We start from the raw sequence: 21,460 nt of genomic DNA on the forward strand, positions 1-21,460 counted from the left end.
AGGACCCATAATATGAATCATTGGCATTCACGAGACCTTCCTTCTCTAACTGCGCTTAAGTTGCTCTTCAATTATAACATTTTTATTGATTGCTTTCCACTACCACATGCAATTTGTATTGACCATGTTTCGCAGCTTTATTTTGACACTTTAAATTTCTGCAAATAAATCTTTGCATTATTCCATAATTCAGTCGAAACTTGCTGTACAAACAAATAAAGCGAGCAGACAGCCATATTCCCGATCAATGCATAAAAACAGAAATTTATGAGACGCCGAACAACGGGAGATGGCAATGCACACGCAGCAAACGCATCACGCAGCACACGCAACACCACCTACAGCTCGGGTTGTGTAGYTTATGCGCATGCGCCGAACGACAGCGACGAGCGCCACAGCACCGCATTCGTGCAGCGCGCTGAAAAATCGGCGCAATCGGTGCAGCGTTCATAAGTCAAAGTTTACTCAAATAAAAGTGCAGAAGTGAAATCGAAAAGCACTAGTACAACAACAACAACAGCAAGCACAGATTGCAGCGGCATTCAGTGCCGCGTCGGTGAGCTACACCAGCCGTTAGCCATTAAATCAAACAGTTAGCTGGCAATTAGCGACGGCTTGCGCTAATCGCGCTCAAATGTGCATATGCAAATAAATAGTTATGTTTATGTTAATGTTAATGTTAATGTTAATGCTTACGTTGCGAGCGGTATGTGCGGAATGCGCGCGGGTAAACCGTAATTTGTTGCAATTATCGTCACTTGAAAGCTGTGAAATGCTGATTTGCAAGTCATCACTTCAATTCAACAACTCGTTRATATTTACAATAACAACAACAACAACTATGCCTGTGTCGCCATATGCACACACCTGAACATGCGTACATGCTATATGTATGTAAGTGCAATTTAGTTATTACAAAAAATTAGTTGTTAATTCTTATGGCTAGTTTTAAGCGCTTTGAACTATCGCTATTGACTGTTGATTGCCGCATTAATCACCGAGCTCCACCGCAAATTATCGCCCATATTTGCTATAATAATGCAGATAATGCGATCGCCTGTCGCAATCGCTGTTTTATAAATCAGTTTGTTTTTCGAATTAGCATACGATTAAAATTGCTGCGAAAAAAGCGAGCGACTTATTGAACCCGGTCGACGGTTGTCAGTAATTATTTRCAATTTTAATAATTCTATATAAAGTAATTGTAACAATTATATTCAAGTGTGAGACAAATGAAAGCAAACAATTTCTGTGCCATTGCGGAAGGTGTGTTACCGCTGAAGACCTTCTGTAGCGCACGCGTCAAAGCGGCCCAAAAATGCGAATGCGAATGCGAAAGTGTGATAAATACCTAACTCCCAGGCTCGTCGACTTTTCGATTCCTCCTTTTTTGCTGGCGCAGCTACAGCAAATAAATAATATTCGCACGAAATGTGTAGCGTTGCCAGAGCTGAGCTGGTGTACAGAAGGGTGCAGAGCCTGCACGCGGAGCCACGAAAATGAATGGACTGCGCGCATCAGCAACAGGAAGGCTGGATTCGGCTTCGGCAACGGCACTCAGCGCGCAGAGAAGCGTCAGCCACACGGCAGCGCAGGCGCCTCTGGGCATCAACGCCAGCGCGCCTCCATGCCGCTGTGTCTACTTCAATGGACATTTATGAAATGGCATCGTGGGCGCCCGTTTATGTGGAATTTCATTTAATGCACGCCAGCTACAGCAGCAACACTAACAACAACACTYGGGTGCAAATTGATATATGTGCGCAGCGCTCATAAAAATGTCAAAAATATGTCGCTTTAGTTTGGTTTTTTCTGCGCCATTCTCCAGTGCTATTTTTGTTTTTGTTTTCTTTCATGTTTCGCTTGGCGTCTGTTTCACACTTAACGCCGCATGCACGCATATATTTATTTAATTGGCAATGCAAACACGCTGCAGTCGCAGGCACCCAGTTCCGACGATTGGAAGGGTGGTGTTGATACCAGCAATGCGCACGCGCGCCACAAAAACCTCCAATGCACCTCCATTGCAGCAGCAGGATGCCACAAGGGCAGTCCATGGCAGCATGTGCCGCACGCATGCGCGCCACCGACAAGCAGTGATACAGTTTCAGCAGCCGCCGCCTCGCTGAGGTGGCCTCCGTACTGGRAAAAGGTGCAAAAAGTTAAAGATGATTTTCTTTTGAATCAAACAAGGTGCAGAAATGCGAGTGAAGTGTAGCCGCATTCACTTMATMCTCGTATTTGTGCAGTTTCCACAACGCCRAACGAGGTGTTTGTTGCACGTTGAGCTAACGATATGAAATCAGCGAGCGGACTGTTGAATTGCTGGGCGTTTATGTGACGACGCGCCTGCGTGCATAAAGCAAATTTCACGCAAATCAAAATGTCATAAATATGTGGCTTATGCAACTCGTTCACCCGTGAGCCGAAGGCATGCTTACAACAATGCGCTTTAATGCCACACAATCTCGTTTAAATGAAATGAATTTAATCTGAACATAAAAGGCGCGCGGCGGTGGACAGCTGACCGGCAGGCAATGCTGTGCGCTGGCGGAGATCGCCGGGCACTCTCTGACAGGCGCTAAATTGGTGAGATTTCAACATCTCGACGACAATGCGCCGTGGTGACAGTCGGAGGCGGCTAAGCCCGACGGTTGTAGGCAGTACTGCAGGAAAGCAACAAAGGAATGAGGAAGCGCATAGTTTCAATTGTTTAGTGGACAATATGTGGGAGAGCGCCGTCCTTCATATTTGTGTGTACAGCTGCTTTAATTTGTAATTCGAGGGTTTTAATAAGATCAAGTATATATGAGTGTATGCATATAAAAATAAAACGGACGTACTAAATAGTAATATAATTTTTTGGAATATAGTTAATAATGGTAAAACAGAATATTTTGAAGTCTAGTCGTCTGTTCATCAAAATGAAAACAAACCTTCATACTAAAATTCCTTTCCCCTTTGTTGTTCAAAAATCTCCATTTATTTCCCAATCTTTTCAGTTTAAGTAAAAATCCTTAAATTGGAGGAATTTTAAATCCAAAACTTGCTTGTCCGCACCCCAAATTGTAGCCCATACATATTTTAATGGTCAATTTGCTGGCACAGCTGGGCATGCTCGGGCTAAAAAAGTAAAGTGAACTCTACTGGAAGGCAATAAAAGACAGCAGCAACCTAACACGCATCGCAAGGATTAGGCGGCACTGCAATTCTTCATGTATCGCTTGCGAGCGTGCAGTGCAAACATTGCTGGGAAACAATAAACCCGAGACAACAATCGCCGCTGCTCTTCTCCGGCACATTTGTCTTCCGCTAACGACAAAGAATGCAGCAGCAAGCCATACTGGCAGCCAGCAAACAGCAATGGCCGTCGAAACTGCAGCTCAGTTGGACGRAAGGATGGGRGTACATATGTGTGGGTGAGCGTGTGGACAACGAATCACCATGGCACACATGGGAGCCCACTGGCAGCAGCAAATTGAATTTAAATGCGTGTTGACCACACGCTCGTGCGACGGAGTTGGAATGTGCGTATTCGTGTGTATGTGTGTGTTAAACACTTCCGTTTCCGTATGCTGCGCGTTGCGGCAATAAATGGATAMAATATGTGTCGCAGCGGCAATCGAGTACACGTGGGCGTGTGAGTCGCAATTGAGCCCCCCCTCTCCAGAGTCCCTGCCACATGCGCCAGCTGAGGGCAATAGCGACAATCGTTAAATACAAATGCTACTTCTGCAGCAATTAAAAATGACAAAATGTCGCCACATCGCAGCAACAACAGGAAAAACAGTTACAGACGCCACACAAGCACACAATGTATCCAGTGCTAACTCTTTGCAACAAAAGCCGAATGTAGGAATACTCCTGTGTACTCAAAACATGTTTTGTTATTTATGTATTTTAGTCCAAATTTTCTTCGAATTAAATTTTGAATTTTTCGGAACATTTTTAAATTCCCAGTCTTCATTAGCCTCAACGCTTTTGGGAATGTTTCCTCGTGGAAACTGAATTTACAGAGTGTTCTGCCAAAGATACCTTCTTTGCCTAAACTGACCTTAAAGTCGTCAAGAATGAGTTTGTCATCGTGGCGGAGGTAGCTCTCATGGGTGCGCTCCAAGCACTCACAGATGGCATCTTTGGTCACATCGTCCTTTTCTTCCATCGGTGCATAAGCACAAATCAGTGATATGTTGAAGAACTTCACTTTGATGCAGATTGTGGCTAGACGTTCATCCACCGGCGTAAACGACAGTACTCGACGACGGATTCCCTCTCCCAGCCCCCTCCTTTATATGGGCACTATAGTAAATGCCACAAGGACCTCCTCGCCTCAGTCCTTATCCCGTCCATCGCATTTCTTGGACAACGATGATGTCAGCCGGATATTCTTTGGTTACCCAGAGGATACTTGGTCGAAGACCGGAAGTGGTGAGCTACTTGAATCATATGTAAAAGAACCGTTTCTGGTCACTCCCAAGTGAAAGGCATTCACTTTCCTCACTGAACTTCTACACATGATTCTATCCTCCAACTCAATAATAAAAAGCACACTGAGAAGAAGAAATATTTAAATTCTAACGAAATATTTCTTGGATAGATGGCTATTAAATCAAAATAAGTTTTCTGARTATACTATTCTGTAAAATATATTGGACAAGGAAAAATAAACCCAAAACTTCATCTAGGCTCTCGTAACGGCCGCTTTCATCGGTTCAGCGAGACTCGCCTCTTAKATCGTTCATAATGGACAAGTGCTTGTAATGGACATATTTAATCGCCTGCTGCAGCGCCATCGTCAGCATCAGTCAGCAGCAATAAGAGCGTTACGCATGTTTTACAATAAAAATTTGCACGTTTATGGTTGCCAGCGAGAACCAAAAGCAATTAAAACGGATTAAAAGACAACCGACTGATTTATAGGGGCGAATTGTAAACACTTGAACTGACCACAGCAGCGACCGCCACTAGCAGATTACGGGCACTCTTCGTTGATTTGCAGCAAAACGCCGACCGCCCCCTCCCACAACCGAAATGAAGTGCTGCGGGTGTGCAATCCTAATTGCAATAATTGCGCAATGAAGCAATTTAGAAGAATCACTTCATGGCAAACTATCAATGCGAGCATGCTAATTGAAAAAAGCTCRCCAGCGAACCCTCTGTGCCCGCAATCACTGGCAGCGCCATKACACAACAGTGACAATAAAAGCCAAACTACAAGTATGCAGCAGTCGGACACAAAATGTGCATAAACGARCGAGCATGCGGGGGTGTGTGTGAAGCGGACGGAGGCGGATGCGGCGATTGAAAAAGTGTTGGTCCGAGTTTGCCGCATAGGAAATGGGTTTGTGATCGCGTATTTAGAATTTATATCCGCATACAGTGCACATAAATCTGGCAATAGCACAACATGGCAGCGGCAACAACAGCAACAACAGCAATGCAAAAGAATAATGGCAACTCGTATAAAGTGTTGCTGCRATATTGTTGCATGYGGCGCTGCTGTTKCTGTTGTGGTTGGAGTAGCTAGAATACACATCAGAGTGGCATGCGACATGCGGCAATTGCAAGCGATTTGCTTTCACTCTCTCCAATTTATACCGTGTACGTGTAGCAGACAACTCTGGCAAAATGGCCATAACTGCGGCAGGGTATGTGCCGCACGCGTGTGTGTGTGTGTGTGTGCGTGTGTACAAAAATTGTGTTTGCTACAACATTTATAATTGCTTGTAGGATTTGTAGCTCAGCGATTATTGTTTTTGCATTTCGATGCTTTTATTGCGAATATGTACGAAAACACACCAGTCACATACACGCACAYATAAACACAAACACTCAGTACGACATCCGTTGGCCGCCGCTATATTTTACGGAATGGTCAATGGCAAGCGTTGCCGTTAGAAATACAAAATGAATTGCGGCAACATCTGCGCCACTCACACGCACACACAAAACAAATGTCCAAACGGGAGCATGTGTGTGTGTGTGTGTGAGTGTGGCTTATTTGGACTGGAATTTGTGTAAAATCGTTAAAAGTAAATCTTCATTAGATCTGTGCAACACAGCGTAAACAAGTCGTACGCTGCTCTGCAAACAAAAAGTATGGCATCTCTRGCTTTCCCAAAGCTTTGGCGAATACCAATTGATTTACGCAGAGATGCAGTGCCATTTGAAGCGAAATTGATGACAATTCTCGCCATAAAAATTCATTTAATTCTCCAAACAAAAATTACTCAAAGTATCCCAAATCAATAAAGGAATTCCAAAAATAAACATCTTCAAAAACACATCTGTACATATTGGTAGTCGAAAAAGTCTTTTCGTATTTTGTYAATAGGTCTCGTTGCAGTCGTACATCTCCTGGCCATTCGAACCAAGCTAAAGAARTGGTCGCAAAGCAAGGATTGACTCCTCGAAAGGTTATGCTGAGTACTTGGTGGGATTGGAAAGGTATCATCCATCTACATTTTACAACTGCTGATGAGATTTAAGCACGAAATCGAAAAAAACGGTCAGAACTGATCAGCGGAAAGAGATTCGTCTTCCATCAGGACAACGCTTGACCACACACATCTTTGATGACTCGGCAAAAACTGGGAGAGCTTGGCTAAGAAGTTTTTTTGCATCCTAGCCCTGACCTTGCTCCATCGGACTACCATTTGTTTCGGTCAATTGCAAAACGCCCTTATTGGAGGCGTATATATTATAAAAAAAAAATARGTTGAAGTTTGATAAGAAATATGAAAAGACTTTTTCCACTATCCAATATTTAAATATATTTATCGTCCTTATSAGCATGATATTCTCACCTGTCGTTACTTCAGGCACCTCATTTACTACATTGCCACAAAAAGTGTATTTCAGGTTCGTTCGTATTAAGAAGTATATACATATTTTTTATTCATTATTAGCAATTCATAAAATGTTAGGTTAAGCACGCTCTGTGTGCCATACTCATTCAACTCTCATACAAGCATTCTAATTTGCGGTTAAGTGGTGAAACTTTTCGTTACTTTTCAATGCTGTGTTCCATCCCCTAATTGAGGGATGATTGTCATGATGAGATGCCAGGAAATTTGCGGCATATGACAGCCAGTCAGACGGGACAGAGACAGGAGCTATGTGTAGTAACCGCAATTTGTATAAAAGTTGGAAAAAGCGCAATAAAGATGATTAAAACGTAATTATCTTTAATTTTTACTTGAACTGCCAAAAAGTTTTGTCCGCACTCTGGGTATGCCCGAGAGGACACAAAAAGCGTAGTCGTGGTCGATTGGACTGCGGAGATTATGATAATTAAAGAACTATTTTCGTCTGCCACCAGTTGGCTTCGTGTGTCGTATTGACAAGAGAATGTACTTGTAAATTAATCTCTTAAAAATTATGACAATCAATTATAAGCGCGGAATGTCGACTTTTTGACAGTTGGATGGATTTAACTTGAAAAGGGTTGCAGTCGGAGTTTGTAAGTGAAAGCAAGCTTTAGTTTTCYCATTAGAATGTCATTGTCTTTGTAATTTATTAGTGAACGGTGTTGCAAATTTTTCTCAATAAATCAATTGCCTCCTCCACCCCCTCAGCGCCATATTACACTTGTTTGCGCAATTATTGATATTGCCACACACGAGTGCCCTTAATCCACCGGGATTCGCAACAAATGCTTGGGCACATATTTATTTTTGCGTTTGTCACTGCACATTTACACGAGCGTACTAATCATGTGTGTGGGGTGTTGTATGATGACATTAATGACAAATCAATACATGAGCACTTTGTTAGCTGGGGTGGATCTTGTTCTCCTCACATTGCTTGGCACTGGCATTGACACACCGGCTTGGGCTTTGATTCAGAGCGGAACATTTCAATTCAATCAATTGAGGGCGAGAATTAATGGCCATTGACACACTAGTATGGGCATAAAATTAATTCAGTCGCACTGCCACAAATTGAAATGTTTCCGAAAAAATTTATGACCTGTGCTCGGTAGTTGGTCTTTGCCACCTTTGTGCACTTGCTGCGGGCGTATGTGGGGGAAMAAGTGCACGAAACTTTTCTCACGAAAATTTAAGCACTGATGAGATTTTGGTATGTGGGAATCGCTATAACAGTTATCCTTCATATGAAACATCATATGCAGATACTATTTCAATTCCTTTGGGTACGTGCTGAAAGTGCAAAAATAATTTTGGGAAAAAGTGTTCATCAATATTTTTGGAAAAATTCAACAACGCGAAAATCGATTTCTGGCAAAATGAGAAATTACAATTTTAAATTGATTTCTGAAAATACTGAAATACTGGGAACTAGTTCGCTTATATATACAGACGGACAGACAGACATAACTAAAACGACTCAGCTCATCACGCTGATCATATGATAATTGTAGGGTCTCCGACGGTTATTTTTGGTTGCTACAAGCTTCGTGTCTCGTTTCCTCTGAGGTTAACTCCTAAACAACTGAACCGATTTTCGTAACACCTAGCACGGTGTGTTCAGTTTAATTCAACTTAAAAGGTAGGATGTTTTATATTCGAGGCTCTCAACCTAATAAATGGAATGATTAAACAGACTTTGATGGATATTGTGGGCAAATCAGGTGCCGCAAACTCGCACCACAAAAACAGAATTTTTTGCAGAAAGAAGAACAGTCAGTTCATCCGACTTATCCAGCTATTTGTGCTTTTGCTTGTTCCCCAACTATTCACAAAATTATATTCTATAACTGTTAATTGGCTCGTTGTTTTCTTTTCTAACAATTTCAATGACTCTCTCTTGGCATTTATATAACACTGATAATTAAAACCTAATTTTACGCTAGGTTGATGATATTCAACCCAAAATTCCAAAAATATTAAAAAGTTGCTTTTATATTGAATTTATTTGTCATAAAAATAAACTTTTGAATAATTCAAACCGACTTTTTACTACCAATAAATGACGCCACCGCATATCTGCCTTCCAAAACCCATGTCGAATGGCCTTAATTTTAACAGAGTCATTAAACATTCACGTTTGGAAACTTTGTGTATCCGCGGGAGGTGGGACTCCCACCCGGTCTGTCGAGCGTGTGGTAAAAGTCATATGAATATATGAATTTCTTCATACCTTCTTCTCATTAACACTACAAAAACAACAAGCGGCTTAGCGAGCAACTGTCAGTCACACAATTCAACTGGAATTACGGTGTTGACGCTGACTGTGTCGTTAACAACACAGCCGCTGACCACCACAAAGTCACTTGCCACACGATTATTAGCTGTCCGACTCATTGCATTGCTGCAGCACATATAGTATAGACTAGGCGGCAATAACTTGGTCTACAACCTTTTATTATGTTAAACGGCTCTTTAGTATCATTAAAARACATCGGGAATTCGGAGTTCTTAGCMTACATATGTATSTCTGGCGGCCAACAGTTAATTGATAAGAGCTGATGTACACCACAGACATGYAAGCAATGGATACATACACGTTAGAGAAATTTGAATTTAATTTTGGATTACAATTTGATGTTAACGATTTGCAACCCGCAGCGCCGAAACCATTTGCAAGCGTCTTAGTGTGTCGCACGCGTGTGGTAAGGCTCGTATTATCGCCCCTGTTGTATTACAATAAATGTTGGCCACATAGAATATAAAACGCCAGGGAATGAAGTGAAATTTTTACGACGACTGCACTCCGATACTAAATCCGCCGCGGCCTTTGAACAAGCACATCCCCGCCAACAGCGCTTGCGGCATTGAGCTAGGATCAAGCAGCCTCATACAAATAAACATACATATGTGTAAGAAGCGCCATAAAAACGTCTTCAAAGTGGCCGATTAAACGATCGCCAAATAACGCGGGCTTTTAAACAAATAAATATAACGGTGTATGTGTATAAAATAGTCGCGCCGCATGCCTCAAATGCGTACATGCATACATATGTAATGTGTAGTTTTGTTACGTTAACATTATTTTTCAGTCAAAGAAATATTTTCTTTAAATTTTGTAAGAAATCTTCGTATATAGCCACTAGTTGTGGGTAGAGGCCTCCTCAAGACCTTGGTGCGCCGTCAGGCATCCACTCTACTACTAGCTATCTACCAACTAGAGACGAAAAGCAATCAAATTTTAATATTATGTCAAAAGTAGATAAACTTAAGACACATAAGCATGTACGTATTATACAAACGTGCATATGTACACACTACATATATACATTTCGACTTCGATTTATGGAATATTTTAATTTTGTGCTCAATAAAAGTAAATTTCAGGTGAATCGCGTGAGATGATAAAAACATGAGCCAAACTTGACAATCGTGGTTGACATGTCACGAAAAACAAACAAACTATTTTATTAACACATGTCAAAAATATAACTGTAGTTACCAATTATTTATTCTGTCAAATGCACCATATCAAATGTCACACGAATATTTAACACAAATGGACCCATTAACTGAAATAAAATGTCTTCCAATGCCACAGAAATACACACACACATATCTTGGAAACATCTAAGGCAAATAATATGAAAAAGTGAGATTGATGAACCGAGAAATTGTGTCTTCTTAATTTGAGTATCTGTAATATCTTGACTCATAGAAAACACATGCCTGTATATATACATACATATATTTTAGGTAGCCGAAAAARTRTTTTCGTATTTTGTTAATAGATGTCGTTGCAGTCRTATATCTAATCTACTAATCGTATCGTGTCATATCATATAGTGATGGAGAGGTGAGATTTTGAGCTTCAAAAAGTTACAGCTGTTCAAAAATTAGTGAAAATAGTAAAGAAATTTGCTATATTTTGAAAATTTTGTATGAAAAATCGAAGAATGCCAAGCAAATCACCAATAAAATTTGTGAAGTTTACGGAGACAATGCTGTATCAGTTTGTGTAGCCCAACAATGGTTCGCTCGCTTCCATTATGRAATTTTCGATGTGGAAATGCACTTCGCTTTGGTCGACCTATCGTTAAAAAAGTCAATGAAATTATGGAAAACATTGACCAGAACCTTCACTTAAACAGCCATGACATCGCTAAGAGCCTAACATTCATCATCAAACGGTTTTGAACCATTTAAAAAGAACTGGCTACTAAAAGAAGCTCGATGTTTGGTTACCACGTGAATTGTCTGTGGAAAATTTAGTGRACCGAATTAACATCTGCGATTCTTTGCTGAAACGAAATGCAATCGAAACATTTCTGAAGCGAATGGGAACAAGAGACGAAAAGAAGAAAGATCAAACACGACAATAGTGTGCGAATAAGATCATGGTACAAGCGTGGTGAAGCTCAACAAATGGTCTCAATGGTGGAAATCAAATGGAATCATCGACTATATGCTGCTCCTGCTTGGTTGAATTTACTGTCAACAACTGATGAGATTGAATTAAACAATCGAAAAAAATGGCCAGAACTGATCAACAAAAAGAGCTTTGTCTTCCATCAGAATAACGCTAGACCACACACATCTCTGATGGCTCGGCAAAAACTATGAGAGCTTAGCTGGGAAGTTTTGATCCATCCACCATATAGACCTGGCCTTGCACCATCGGSCTAATATTTGTTTCGGCCAACGCAGAACTGCCTTAATGGAGTAAAGTAGGCTTCAAGAAAAGCCTATGTAAATTACTTGTCGCAGTTTTTCGCCGAGAAAGCAAAACAGTTTTACACTGATGGAATAATGTCTCTACGGGAAAAATGCCAAAAAGTGTCGACCAAAATTTATTTATTAGTTTAAATAAAAAAAAGTAAGTTGAAGTTTGATTAGAAATATGAAAAGACGTTTTCGCCTACCCAATATATATGAATGTGTGGAACTATAGCACAATTAATTCAAAAAACAGCCGAATTATCTAATTATATTTTATTTAAATATTAATGGAGTGAAACGGCTGGTGAAAACTGTATGGGTATTTCCGATGCACACCGCGATAAATAAATATCGAATTTTTCAGATATGTATGTATGCACACCAACTTACTTTTTACCTTAAATTTTGCACCAACTCGATCTCCTGAAACTTAAAGCAAATGCTACGATTGGTGCATAAAAATCGATATTCCGTTCGTCGTCCACTACGCGACTTTTTTATGTTTCGAGCAGAGTTCTTTATGTTTTCCACTATCTCTTGCGTTAACACAGTGTACTTCTCCCCACTCATTCTACCACTTTTTCCACCATTTGTCAGTTTATATACTTTTGAACGCAAGCATAAAGTGTACATAAGGGTGTCGCCAACCCCAAGCGCTGCTTTCCATATATTAGATAAAAGCAGAGGCTATGTAGTGGCGCGTATTTGATATTCTATGCGCGTCAGCAGCCGTTTATATCCTTTTTCACAATTTTCATATCATACTCGAGCGCCAAAGCATACTGTTCAAACCCAGACATCGCTGCTGCCCGTGCAACGCAACGGTTTGCCCAAGTCTACAGGTATACATACATATGTACCGCGCATATATAGAGATTTCTACAACTCTCGAATGCCGCATTGACATGGCCGACTGCCAACACGGCGGCCCCCCACCACCAGCACTGCCCTCGCAGCGGCCATCGTCAACGTCGTTGCCATTTGCCATTCAGCAGTGCCGCCAACACATTAACGCAAATTGTACGTGCCACCGATGTTGAATGCTTGATGCTGCAGCACATTGCTGGCAATGCTTGATGTTGCTGCGCGGCGCTGATGTGGCTGTTGTTGGTGTGCGCCATGCGCCACAAAAGAGCTGTTGAAGTGGCAAATTTTCACAAGCACACCGCAGTGACGACGACAACTGCGAGAAACAAAACCAAAAACGAAAGAATAAAACTGAGAAGCAAAGAAATGGAGTACGGACGCGGAATCGGCAACAGTAAGGACAGTTCTAGAGAAAGCTGCAAGAGAAGTGGAAAAATATTGGCTGTGTCGCTGAAATTTGCTAACGGTAGTGAGGGCGCTTTGTCGCTTAGGAGTGAACGCGCCACAAACACAGACTCTGGCGCTTTTTTTCCCCGTGAGTATATGTTAGTTATCCTTGGAGTTACTCGTTGAATGGCCGATTTGGGATGTGCCACATTGTCAATCGCGTAAGGTTCCACATAAATTTATATGGCTTGTGAACGGTGTAGAGGGATCCCGGAAGTGCTTGAAAGAGTACAATTGGTGTCAACACCAAATCGATGTATTGGCGAATGCTGGCGCATTCTATGCATATATACAGATGTATATCCCTACTTATTTTACATGTACATATAATATATAKTTACATGCATGTGGAGAGGGCAATACAAATTCTGCACAGTGGGTATTATTAAGAAAAGTATTTCACTCAGAGGTTTCAGGATCGACATTGCATTGAGTGACTCTTTATAAAGAAAAAATGGGTTACTCGGAGAAAAAAAAGTTCGAAATGCTAAAGCAGCCGATCATTGAACTCCGTTCATAAATTAATGAGAGTAATGTATGTATTTTCAATCATTTTCGATTTTTTTCTTGCAGTTCTAATGCGTTTCACTGTCTTGTGAGTAAATACTATCATCTGTCCATACWTCATTCCGCTGCTCCACAAACACCCCTTAACGCATTTCCGACCATTGAAATCGCGCAAACTCAGTTCTGCGTAAAAAGCCRCATTTCCCCTAAGAACGAGCAAGGTGTCAAACAAAAACCCCACAAAGAACGCCATGCAGCCACCCTGCTTACACTCCATCCATCCTTCACCCTGTGCCACCCAACAAACCCACCCACCCACACAGCATTCGCATTGTAAAAAGGGGAAATTTTTCATTTACGCTCTCAAAGGAAATCACATAATTAAGGTGAGTGAAGATATCTACGCAGACTGCTGCTGCCTCTGCATCTCGACCCCCATATTGGTGGCAATTYGGCGAACGCCACCCAAACAGCGCGACGACATTTTCATCTTCATTTAAAAGCCAGCACTTCGCCGCTCTCCCGCCCCCTGCAATCGCAATCTCGTGGTCTAGCTGTTCATTTATACACTGCAGCAGACTGACAGGCATGAACGATGATGAAGTGAACGCCAATGTCGTCGTTAGACAGCTCCGCTGCCTTTTGAACGAACGCCACCACCCCCATCACCAACACCATCTGTCGGTTGTCGGATGCTTCTAAGCCGCAAAGGATTGGTTTTTAGGTTTGCTTCGTTGGGTGTGTGTGACAGCATCCATATGTTACCCGATAATTTGGCGAAAGTTTTAATGAAAGACATGGGAGCCATTTTTGCTGCCATTTTTCTGCTTGCGCACACATGCAAACATACCGCAAATACCCACACACATGTATGCATACATGGTACATATTTATTTGTGTGAGAGTACTTTTGGTCCTTTGGAGAAGTGGGTGAGATGAGTAAGCGCAATTTCTTCTAGCAATTRTTAAGAACAGTTGAGTTTTATTAGTGTGTCTTCGTTCTGAGCGACACCGGATGTTGCCGATTTCTATGTTGACATTTCGTAATGACCATATTTAGTCACGAAGTTGCTTTGCTGTTATAATAAAGATAATGATAATTTTAAGAACTCGGAGGTTTTGCGCGACAACTCTACTCTACTCTGCTCTGGGGAATAGGAAACTCTTTGGCGCAAAATAAAGTGAGGGGGAGATAATTTTAAGCCAATTAGGTGCACAAGTTTAGCAATTCTAGCGAAAGCTTTAGACAGTCAATAAACATAATTCGGTTTACAATTAGAGGTGATAATAGAACTATCATTTAAAGAGCAGAGAAATCAAGTACACATAAAGTTAKTGCCCCTTATTCACATCCGAGCAGTTATTCTCCATGCTTGACGAACATATTTACAGAAAGCTTACGGAAARTTGTGCTCGGGAATTGTCGTCTTATCTTTGGAGACTTGGTATAGACACTCAACATGTTTTAACGATTGATTCAAGAAATTTTTGTTTAAGTTTTAGGAATGAAATTCTTTTTAGCCAAAACTCGCACTTCTTTTTCTTTTTTATTGTCGTAGACCAAGTATACAAAAGCGCGCCAATCGTTCTTCTATTTCGCTGCTTGGCGGCGGTTGGAGTTTCCAAGCGAAGCCAGGTCCTTCTCCACCTGGCCTTTTAGCAGAGTGGAGGTCTTCCTATTCTTCTGCTTCCCTCGGTGGGCACTGCGTCGAATACTTTCAAAGCTGGAGTGTTTCCATCCATTCGGACGACATGATCTAGCTAGCGTAGCCGCTGTGTTTTAATTCGCTGAACTATGTCAACGACGTCGTAAATSTAAAACAGCTCATCGTTCCATCGAATGCGATATGCGCCGTGGCCAACACGCAAAGGACCATAAATGCTTCACAAAAACTTTCTCTCAAATACTCGTAACGTCGAGTCATCAGACGTTGCCATCGTCCWTGCCCCTGCACCAYATARCAATACGGGAATAATGGGTGTCTATAGAGTTTGGTTAYTGTTCGTCGAGATTGGATTTTACTTCTCAATTGCCTTCTCAGTCTGAAGCCGCAACTGTTGGCAAGACTTATTCTGCGCTGGATTTCGAGGCTGACATTGTTGTTGCTGTTAATACTGGTTCCAAGATAGACGAAGTTATCTGCGACTTCGAACTTTTGACGGTCAACAGTGACGTAAATTTGTTACCAGATAGCYTTGTTAGAAAAATTAGCTAAACGTTTAGTAAAAGCGGTGAAATCAGCTGTAAAACTGTTCATGCTTACACATACACAAAATGCGTACTTTGGCGATACTGTCAAAAATTTGTAACAATTTCGCACGAAAAAAAAAACCGCGGAAAAGTTTAGATCATGCACAAGCACACAAATTTACAAAACACACAAAAAACCCGAGCAGACTCGTGACACATTCCGATTTCCCCCTGGATTAGGACCGACGCACCTGCAGCGTCCAGCCAACACATAAAATGGAGAACAGTTTTGACAGTTTGTTATCCGTTCAAAGTTGTGCGCGCACATTGTGAATATTTAGTTGTGAATATTTAAAACATAGCGGATATTTTTTAAAATAATTCTTTAACAGCTTTCCACAAAAAGAAAAATATGCAACGCGATTCCCTGCTGCCGTRCTGTTATGCTTGGCCATAGCGCCTGAGGCGTCCAACACCTGTTTTGGTGGACGTGAACCAGCTTCCATGAAATAACATATACAACAACAACGTCGGTGTCTCGTCTCTAAGGATAACGTTTTGTGCATATCGCTGTGGCGGGCAACATGGCGTGCTGGACATTAGTGGACGTCAAATGCAAACAGGCACACGCACATACATACATACATACATACTTTGTATAGGGTATATAGGTATGTGGTATATGTACATTTATGATATGACAAGATAAGCGTTTATTTTCTGCTCGAAGTATAGAAAAAATGCTGCAATATTTGAATGCAAGCAACGACATCTGAAATGATATTTGCGTAAGTATTTCTTTGCAAGCTGTCACAAAGTCKGAAAAGTAAAAATATGAAAAACGTTCCGTTATAACCCATTTTTTTATCGAATGTATTGATAATTTGCGGTTTCATCATTTAAGGCTTATTAGCTGGCATTTTGAAATGTGCGTGAGGCCTTCCCTGCATGCATATGTACACATGGTACATATGTATGTACATGCCTCGGCCTACATACTCGCAAGCAATTTGACGAATTTCCTTGCGGTTTCCCGGCGTAACGTTAATACTTTTCTCACATTGAGGACAAAGCGAACTGTGAAAAACTGTAAACTGTGCATTTACGCATTTCTCTTTGACTACGCCCAGTACCCTTGCCAAAAACAGACATGTGTTAACGCATATGTACATACATATGTATGTATGTATGTATGTATGTGTGTATGTATATTTGTTTAACAGGCTTTCGCCTATTTTACAGTAGTATTCGCGTGAAATACAAAAAGTGCGTGAGTGTCTTGCGGTTTTTAAAAGAAAAATGATTAAAAATTCCATCTGACTCGTTTCATACATTTTTATGACTTTTTTCTAATTATCTTACGTTAGAGTTCCAAAAACTTAATTAGAATAACTAAAGTTCAAACTACAATTTTTGAAGACCATACCTTTAATGGAATACCTTCATATGTGGTGTTATAGTGACAAACACTTATAATGTATTAAAAATCTAATATTTACTAAATGCCATTACGTTCTCTGTGGAAACTTTCTCCAAGGAACGTAAAATCGAAATCCGATTTTTTCCGATATAAACCTTTTTTCTTCTAAAATGGGGGTATTACKTGTGGTGAAAAGCGTAAGAAACTTTTCGTAGGTTCATATCTAAACTAGAGTGTGTTTGCGTATGTCAAATGCATTTTGCAGTGACATCTGTAGGATCATTGAAAATTACGCTCAGCGACATCTATCTTTGATTACGAAAACATTTATTTTTTTGTCAATTTAAGCAAATTGTCAAAGAACGTTGGATAATTTATGTTCCGTTGAAATCATTTTCTGATTTTTTTTGCGTAATACAAGAAAATAAGTATTTAAAGTAAGAACACCTTTATTAATTAATTACGTTTCTTATTATTAATTAGTTTCTGACATTAATTTCAATCCTATGCGTTTATGTATACAACGAGCCGTTGCCAAGGAAACTTTAAAACTCCAGTGGAATAACGATGAAAACTTTATACCAGTCTGTCGTTGACATCAAGTGCTTTGCAATTAAATTAATAACGAAATTCAGTTATCACATTAATCATTTAATATCATACAAAGGAGTCGGGAAAAACAATGAAGTTCATACCTTTGCATACGAAGAACACTTCTATAATTTATAAAAACTCGCTATGCTCTTCCGCAAGCATTATCGTACTCATTTTCATTATATTGTCCGTAATGATTCCCATGTTGCTGGTGTCGCTACTTAGTCCATATTCTGGTATTTCGGAGTCACGCATACTTTTCGAGCAACCGCGATTGCAATTCAAATTCCAAAGCATATTAATTGCTGACACGGAAGGGGAAGATGTAAATAATAAGCAAGATATAAATTTGGTAGTATGCAGTACTCTGTCTCAGCTAAATACTGTCGTAATGGAACATGGCAATAATTGTGAAGGAATTAAGGTAAGCAAGAGGCTAAGAAGTTACTTGTCAGTGTAAATTTCAGTGCTAACTCTTTACAGTATTGGACCGATGATTTTGATCATGATGGCACAATTGATAGAGCCCATTTCCAACAACAGTTAGAATCACTTCCGGGTCGAATCAGAAGCATCGACTTGGCAATATTTTTTGAAGCAAAGCTGAGGGTAATAAACAGTACATAATCAAACGTAAAACAGCAATTAATTTAACTTGGGCTTGTTTACAGCACAAATGTTCACTTTCACCGCCTGCGCTCCTAACTTATCATAATGTTATCCCATCAGGAATGCAATTAAGTTCTGGTATCATATTCCTGAAAGCCGAACTTAAACTTAAGCAATACATAGAGTTCACTTGCCCTTTTCCGGGACGGAATATAAAAACCCAGTTTCGTCATGTGAAATTCAGCTCTAATAGTAGTCACGTCACCTTGGGCGATTTCCAATTACAGTCCCTCCTTGAACAGCTAAAGAAGAATCCGGCATATTTTCAGCTCTCGGAGCAAGAAACTTACTTTCGTCAAGAACCAGGAAACACTCTTCAAATACAATTAGATTTGGATATAATGCAAGTGCCAGCGCGATATCACTTGAGTGTTTGGGAGCGATTGGGACAATTTTGGTTATATTTTGCTTCCTTTTTCGGAATATCATTCTATATTATGAACAAGGTTAAAGACTATCTGTTTGGCCAGCACATAATTCGGGCTTGGGAAGTGATACCATGGAAAAAACTTTACTGACCCGAACAAGAGCGAGATTACATTGATTTGGATGATTTTTCAACTTCGGTTATGTACTAATTAAAAAAGTGGAAAAAAGTTTCCCCTAATGTTAATGCGAGACTTTGGCGTTAGTGTACACAAGTAATAATTGTACAATTAATTGCACCTAATAAAAACAAAAAATTTTTAATAAAATTAATTTAATTATTGCATCCACAAGGTGCTAATGTATTTCTTAAACATTGGCGATATAACAAAACCACTTTAATCTTAATTTTTCCAAAAAAATTTACAATCCTTCGGTTTGACAATAAACAAATCTGCCTTTTTAAGATCTTTACTTGCTTCAATTTGGATATAAATTATAAGAATAGACTGATTAATGTGCTATCTYATAAAATATAAAACTTTAATAAAATTCTTCGTGTGCACATCTTTATGTCCTGAACATGTGGTATCATTTATTTTGAAACGAAGTAAAATTTAGATTTCCAGAATCAAGGGCAATATCAGTCGACGCAGGTTTGGGATCATAAGCACGATTATCTTCAATAATAATAGTAGTATGAGGATAGTAATCAAGTTGCATAAATAAATAACGATATTCCATTTTCCCCGATGATGTCTATTAAATGTAAGGAAAGTTATTAAGKAACAGTAGATTAATAATTATTACATTTCATTACTTGACGAGATTCCAAGTGTACTGTTCCTCTGTTGCGTATACCTTGCACGTAGAACTGCATGCGTACGTGTAATACTCCGTTTCTTTCGAAAGTCGAATGAGCGACACGTTGACGGCGGCCACGACGTGACTCCTCGCCATACCCTTTTATGGGTGCACCTAGTGCATCTTGGACTCGTGGATCCTAAATGGTTAAGATACTTTCAAAATTCGATCTCTTAATTTTCTGTGTATGTACCTCTTTTACGAGATCCAAAGCATCGGAGTATATATTATTCGGACTGCAACTTGAAAATAGTTCTCTGAAAATTGCATAAAACATTACACCGGTCACACCAATACCAGCGAGAATTATCGCTGTGTAACTGGCAGTTTTTGTGTTTTCCTTAATTTTTTCACCTAGCGGCCTTACATCTGTGGATATATCAGTTCGCCCTTTAGATTCTTGCAAGGACCGGCTTGTTTCCTCCTCCTTCCGCATTTGGTAATTAGGTGACTGAGTGATTGCTATCATGCGGCACATTTGATGTTTGAACGTTTTATTCAGCATTTGTCGAAAAATAACTATTTGAGCCATTTTATAAAATTATTTACGCAAATTTTAAATTCCAAATAAAATAATTAATGACCTATAAGATGCAATAACAGAAAAGACTTATGTATGACATACAACATCAAATATCCAATCAGCTGATTTCCGTATCAATGCTGCCACATGTTTGACCGTAGGGTTATTCACTTATTCTACATTGTATATAAACGGCAGTCTAAAATCTTCTAAAATTGACAGACGTTTGTCAAAAACATAGTATATTTTATACATGTTACTAAACGCAAAGCAGAGCAGATGTGTCAGAGCAATTATGTAATATGAAATAATTTTCTTTCAAGTAATGGATACTGCTTATAATACCGTAAGTCAGGACGGTCGAAAATTCTTACCAAATTCTAGTGTGGCAACGATGATTTGTAATTACTTTTCTGCAATAATTTAGCGTCCATTCGTACGTATGACATTCGCCATTTTCTCATTTCGTTTTCATTGAAAAATATAYGAAGAATTTACGTTGTCAATTTTGTGAGATTGTTAAAATAGGTGTCGGAATCGGAATCAGAAAATTGTAAACCAGAATGAGCAATGGACGTGTGCGTGCGCGCCGTAGTTCCATAATCTCATCATTGTGTGAGTGTGAAAATTGTAATATTTAAGGTGATTTTAGACAACAGAAGAAAAAATAATTGTCACACAGATAAGTGGATCCGGTAGATAAACATTTCCAAAAAGAAATACATATTTGAAAAGTTTTGATGTTGAAGTAAATAGTCGCGAAAATAATGATAATAAATATAATTTGTACATAATATAAAGTGGAAATGGAAAATTGTGCCGCGACATAAACCTACATACATACCAAATATAAACGGAAGTGTGAAAATGCATCTGTATGATGYTCTTGAATGTGGCTTGCTATCTTTGAGTATATGTACATACTTTCATACATGTATGTACATACTTATAAATATACCATTTGCACCGTATAAAGGAAAATTCAATAAATATTTGCAAAACTTAATAAGAACATATTTGGTTGTGATTGCAAAATATGAACATATAAACATATATAATATAATTGAAGGAAAACCATTAAAAAAAGAAATAACCATTACGAAAAAATCTAAGCAATTGTGTCCACGAAATAATATCCGCAATTTTACTTAGTTATTTCTTCACATTCAGATATTACTTCCTTTTTTTCCATCAAGAGTGTACCATCTATTATAAAAATAAATCAGTTATTTCATAGTAATGTTATTAAGTGAAGTGAATTGCATGTGTAAGTTGACCTTTCTTTTTAGATTAAGCAGGCGTGAATACTGCACAAGTTACGAAAAGCACGCTACCTCCGGCCAAACGGCAGAACTTCCATTAGCTTGTTCAATCAAATATAGCGAAACCAACAAAAATAACATACATATGTAGTTACTTCAAAT

At 39.6% G+C, this 21,460-nt stretch overlaps 2 protein-coding genes across 2 annotated transcripts; one reads left to right on the forward strand and one right to left on the reverse strand.

Moving 5' to 3' along the window:
* Positions 1-17,592: 17,592 nt before the first annotated feature.
* Positions 17,593-18,872, forward strand: LOC108971865. The gene is made up of 3 exons (XM_018938189.1): positions 17,593-18,038; positions 18,098-18,223; positions 18,286-18,872. Exons 1-3 carry the CDS (start codon positions 17,703-17,705, stop codon positions 18,799-18,801), a joined length of 978 nt encoding a protein of 325 aa, XP_018793734.1. The 5' UTR covers positions 17,593-17,702; the 3' UTR covers positions 18,802-18,872.
* Positions 18,873-18,978: 106 nt separating this feature from the next.
* LOC108971873 (mitochondrial import inner membrane translocase subunit Tim21) lies at positions 18,979-20,129 on the reverse strand. Its single transcript, XM_018938199.1, has 3 exons — positions 19,707-20,129; positions 19,470-19,652; positions 18,979-19,408 (listed from the first exon to the last, which is right to left on the reverse strand). The coding sequence occupies exons 1-3, from the start codon at positions 20,043-20,045 to the stop codon at positions 19,241-19,243; spliced, it is 690 nt and encodes a 229-aa protein (XP_018793744.1). The 5' UTR covers positions 20,046-20,129; the 3' UTR covers positions 18,979-19,240.
* Between the last annotated feature and the right edge of the window lie 1,331 nt (positions 20,130-21,460).

Source organism: Bactrocera latifrons, unplaced genomic scaffold (genome assembly GCF_001853355.1).
Source record: "Bactrocera latifrons isolate USDA-ARS-PBARC rearing strain unplaced genomic scaffold, ASM185335v1 scaffold_109, whole genome shotgun sequence".
NCBI lineage: Eukaryota > Metazoa > Arthropoda > Insecta > Diptera > Tephritidae > Bactrocera > Bactrocera latifrons.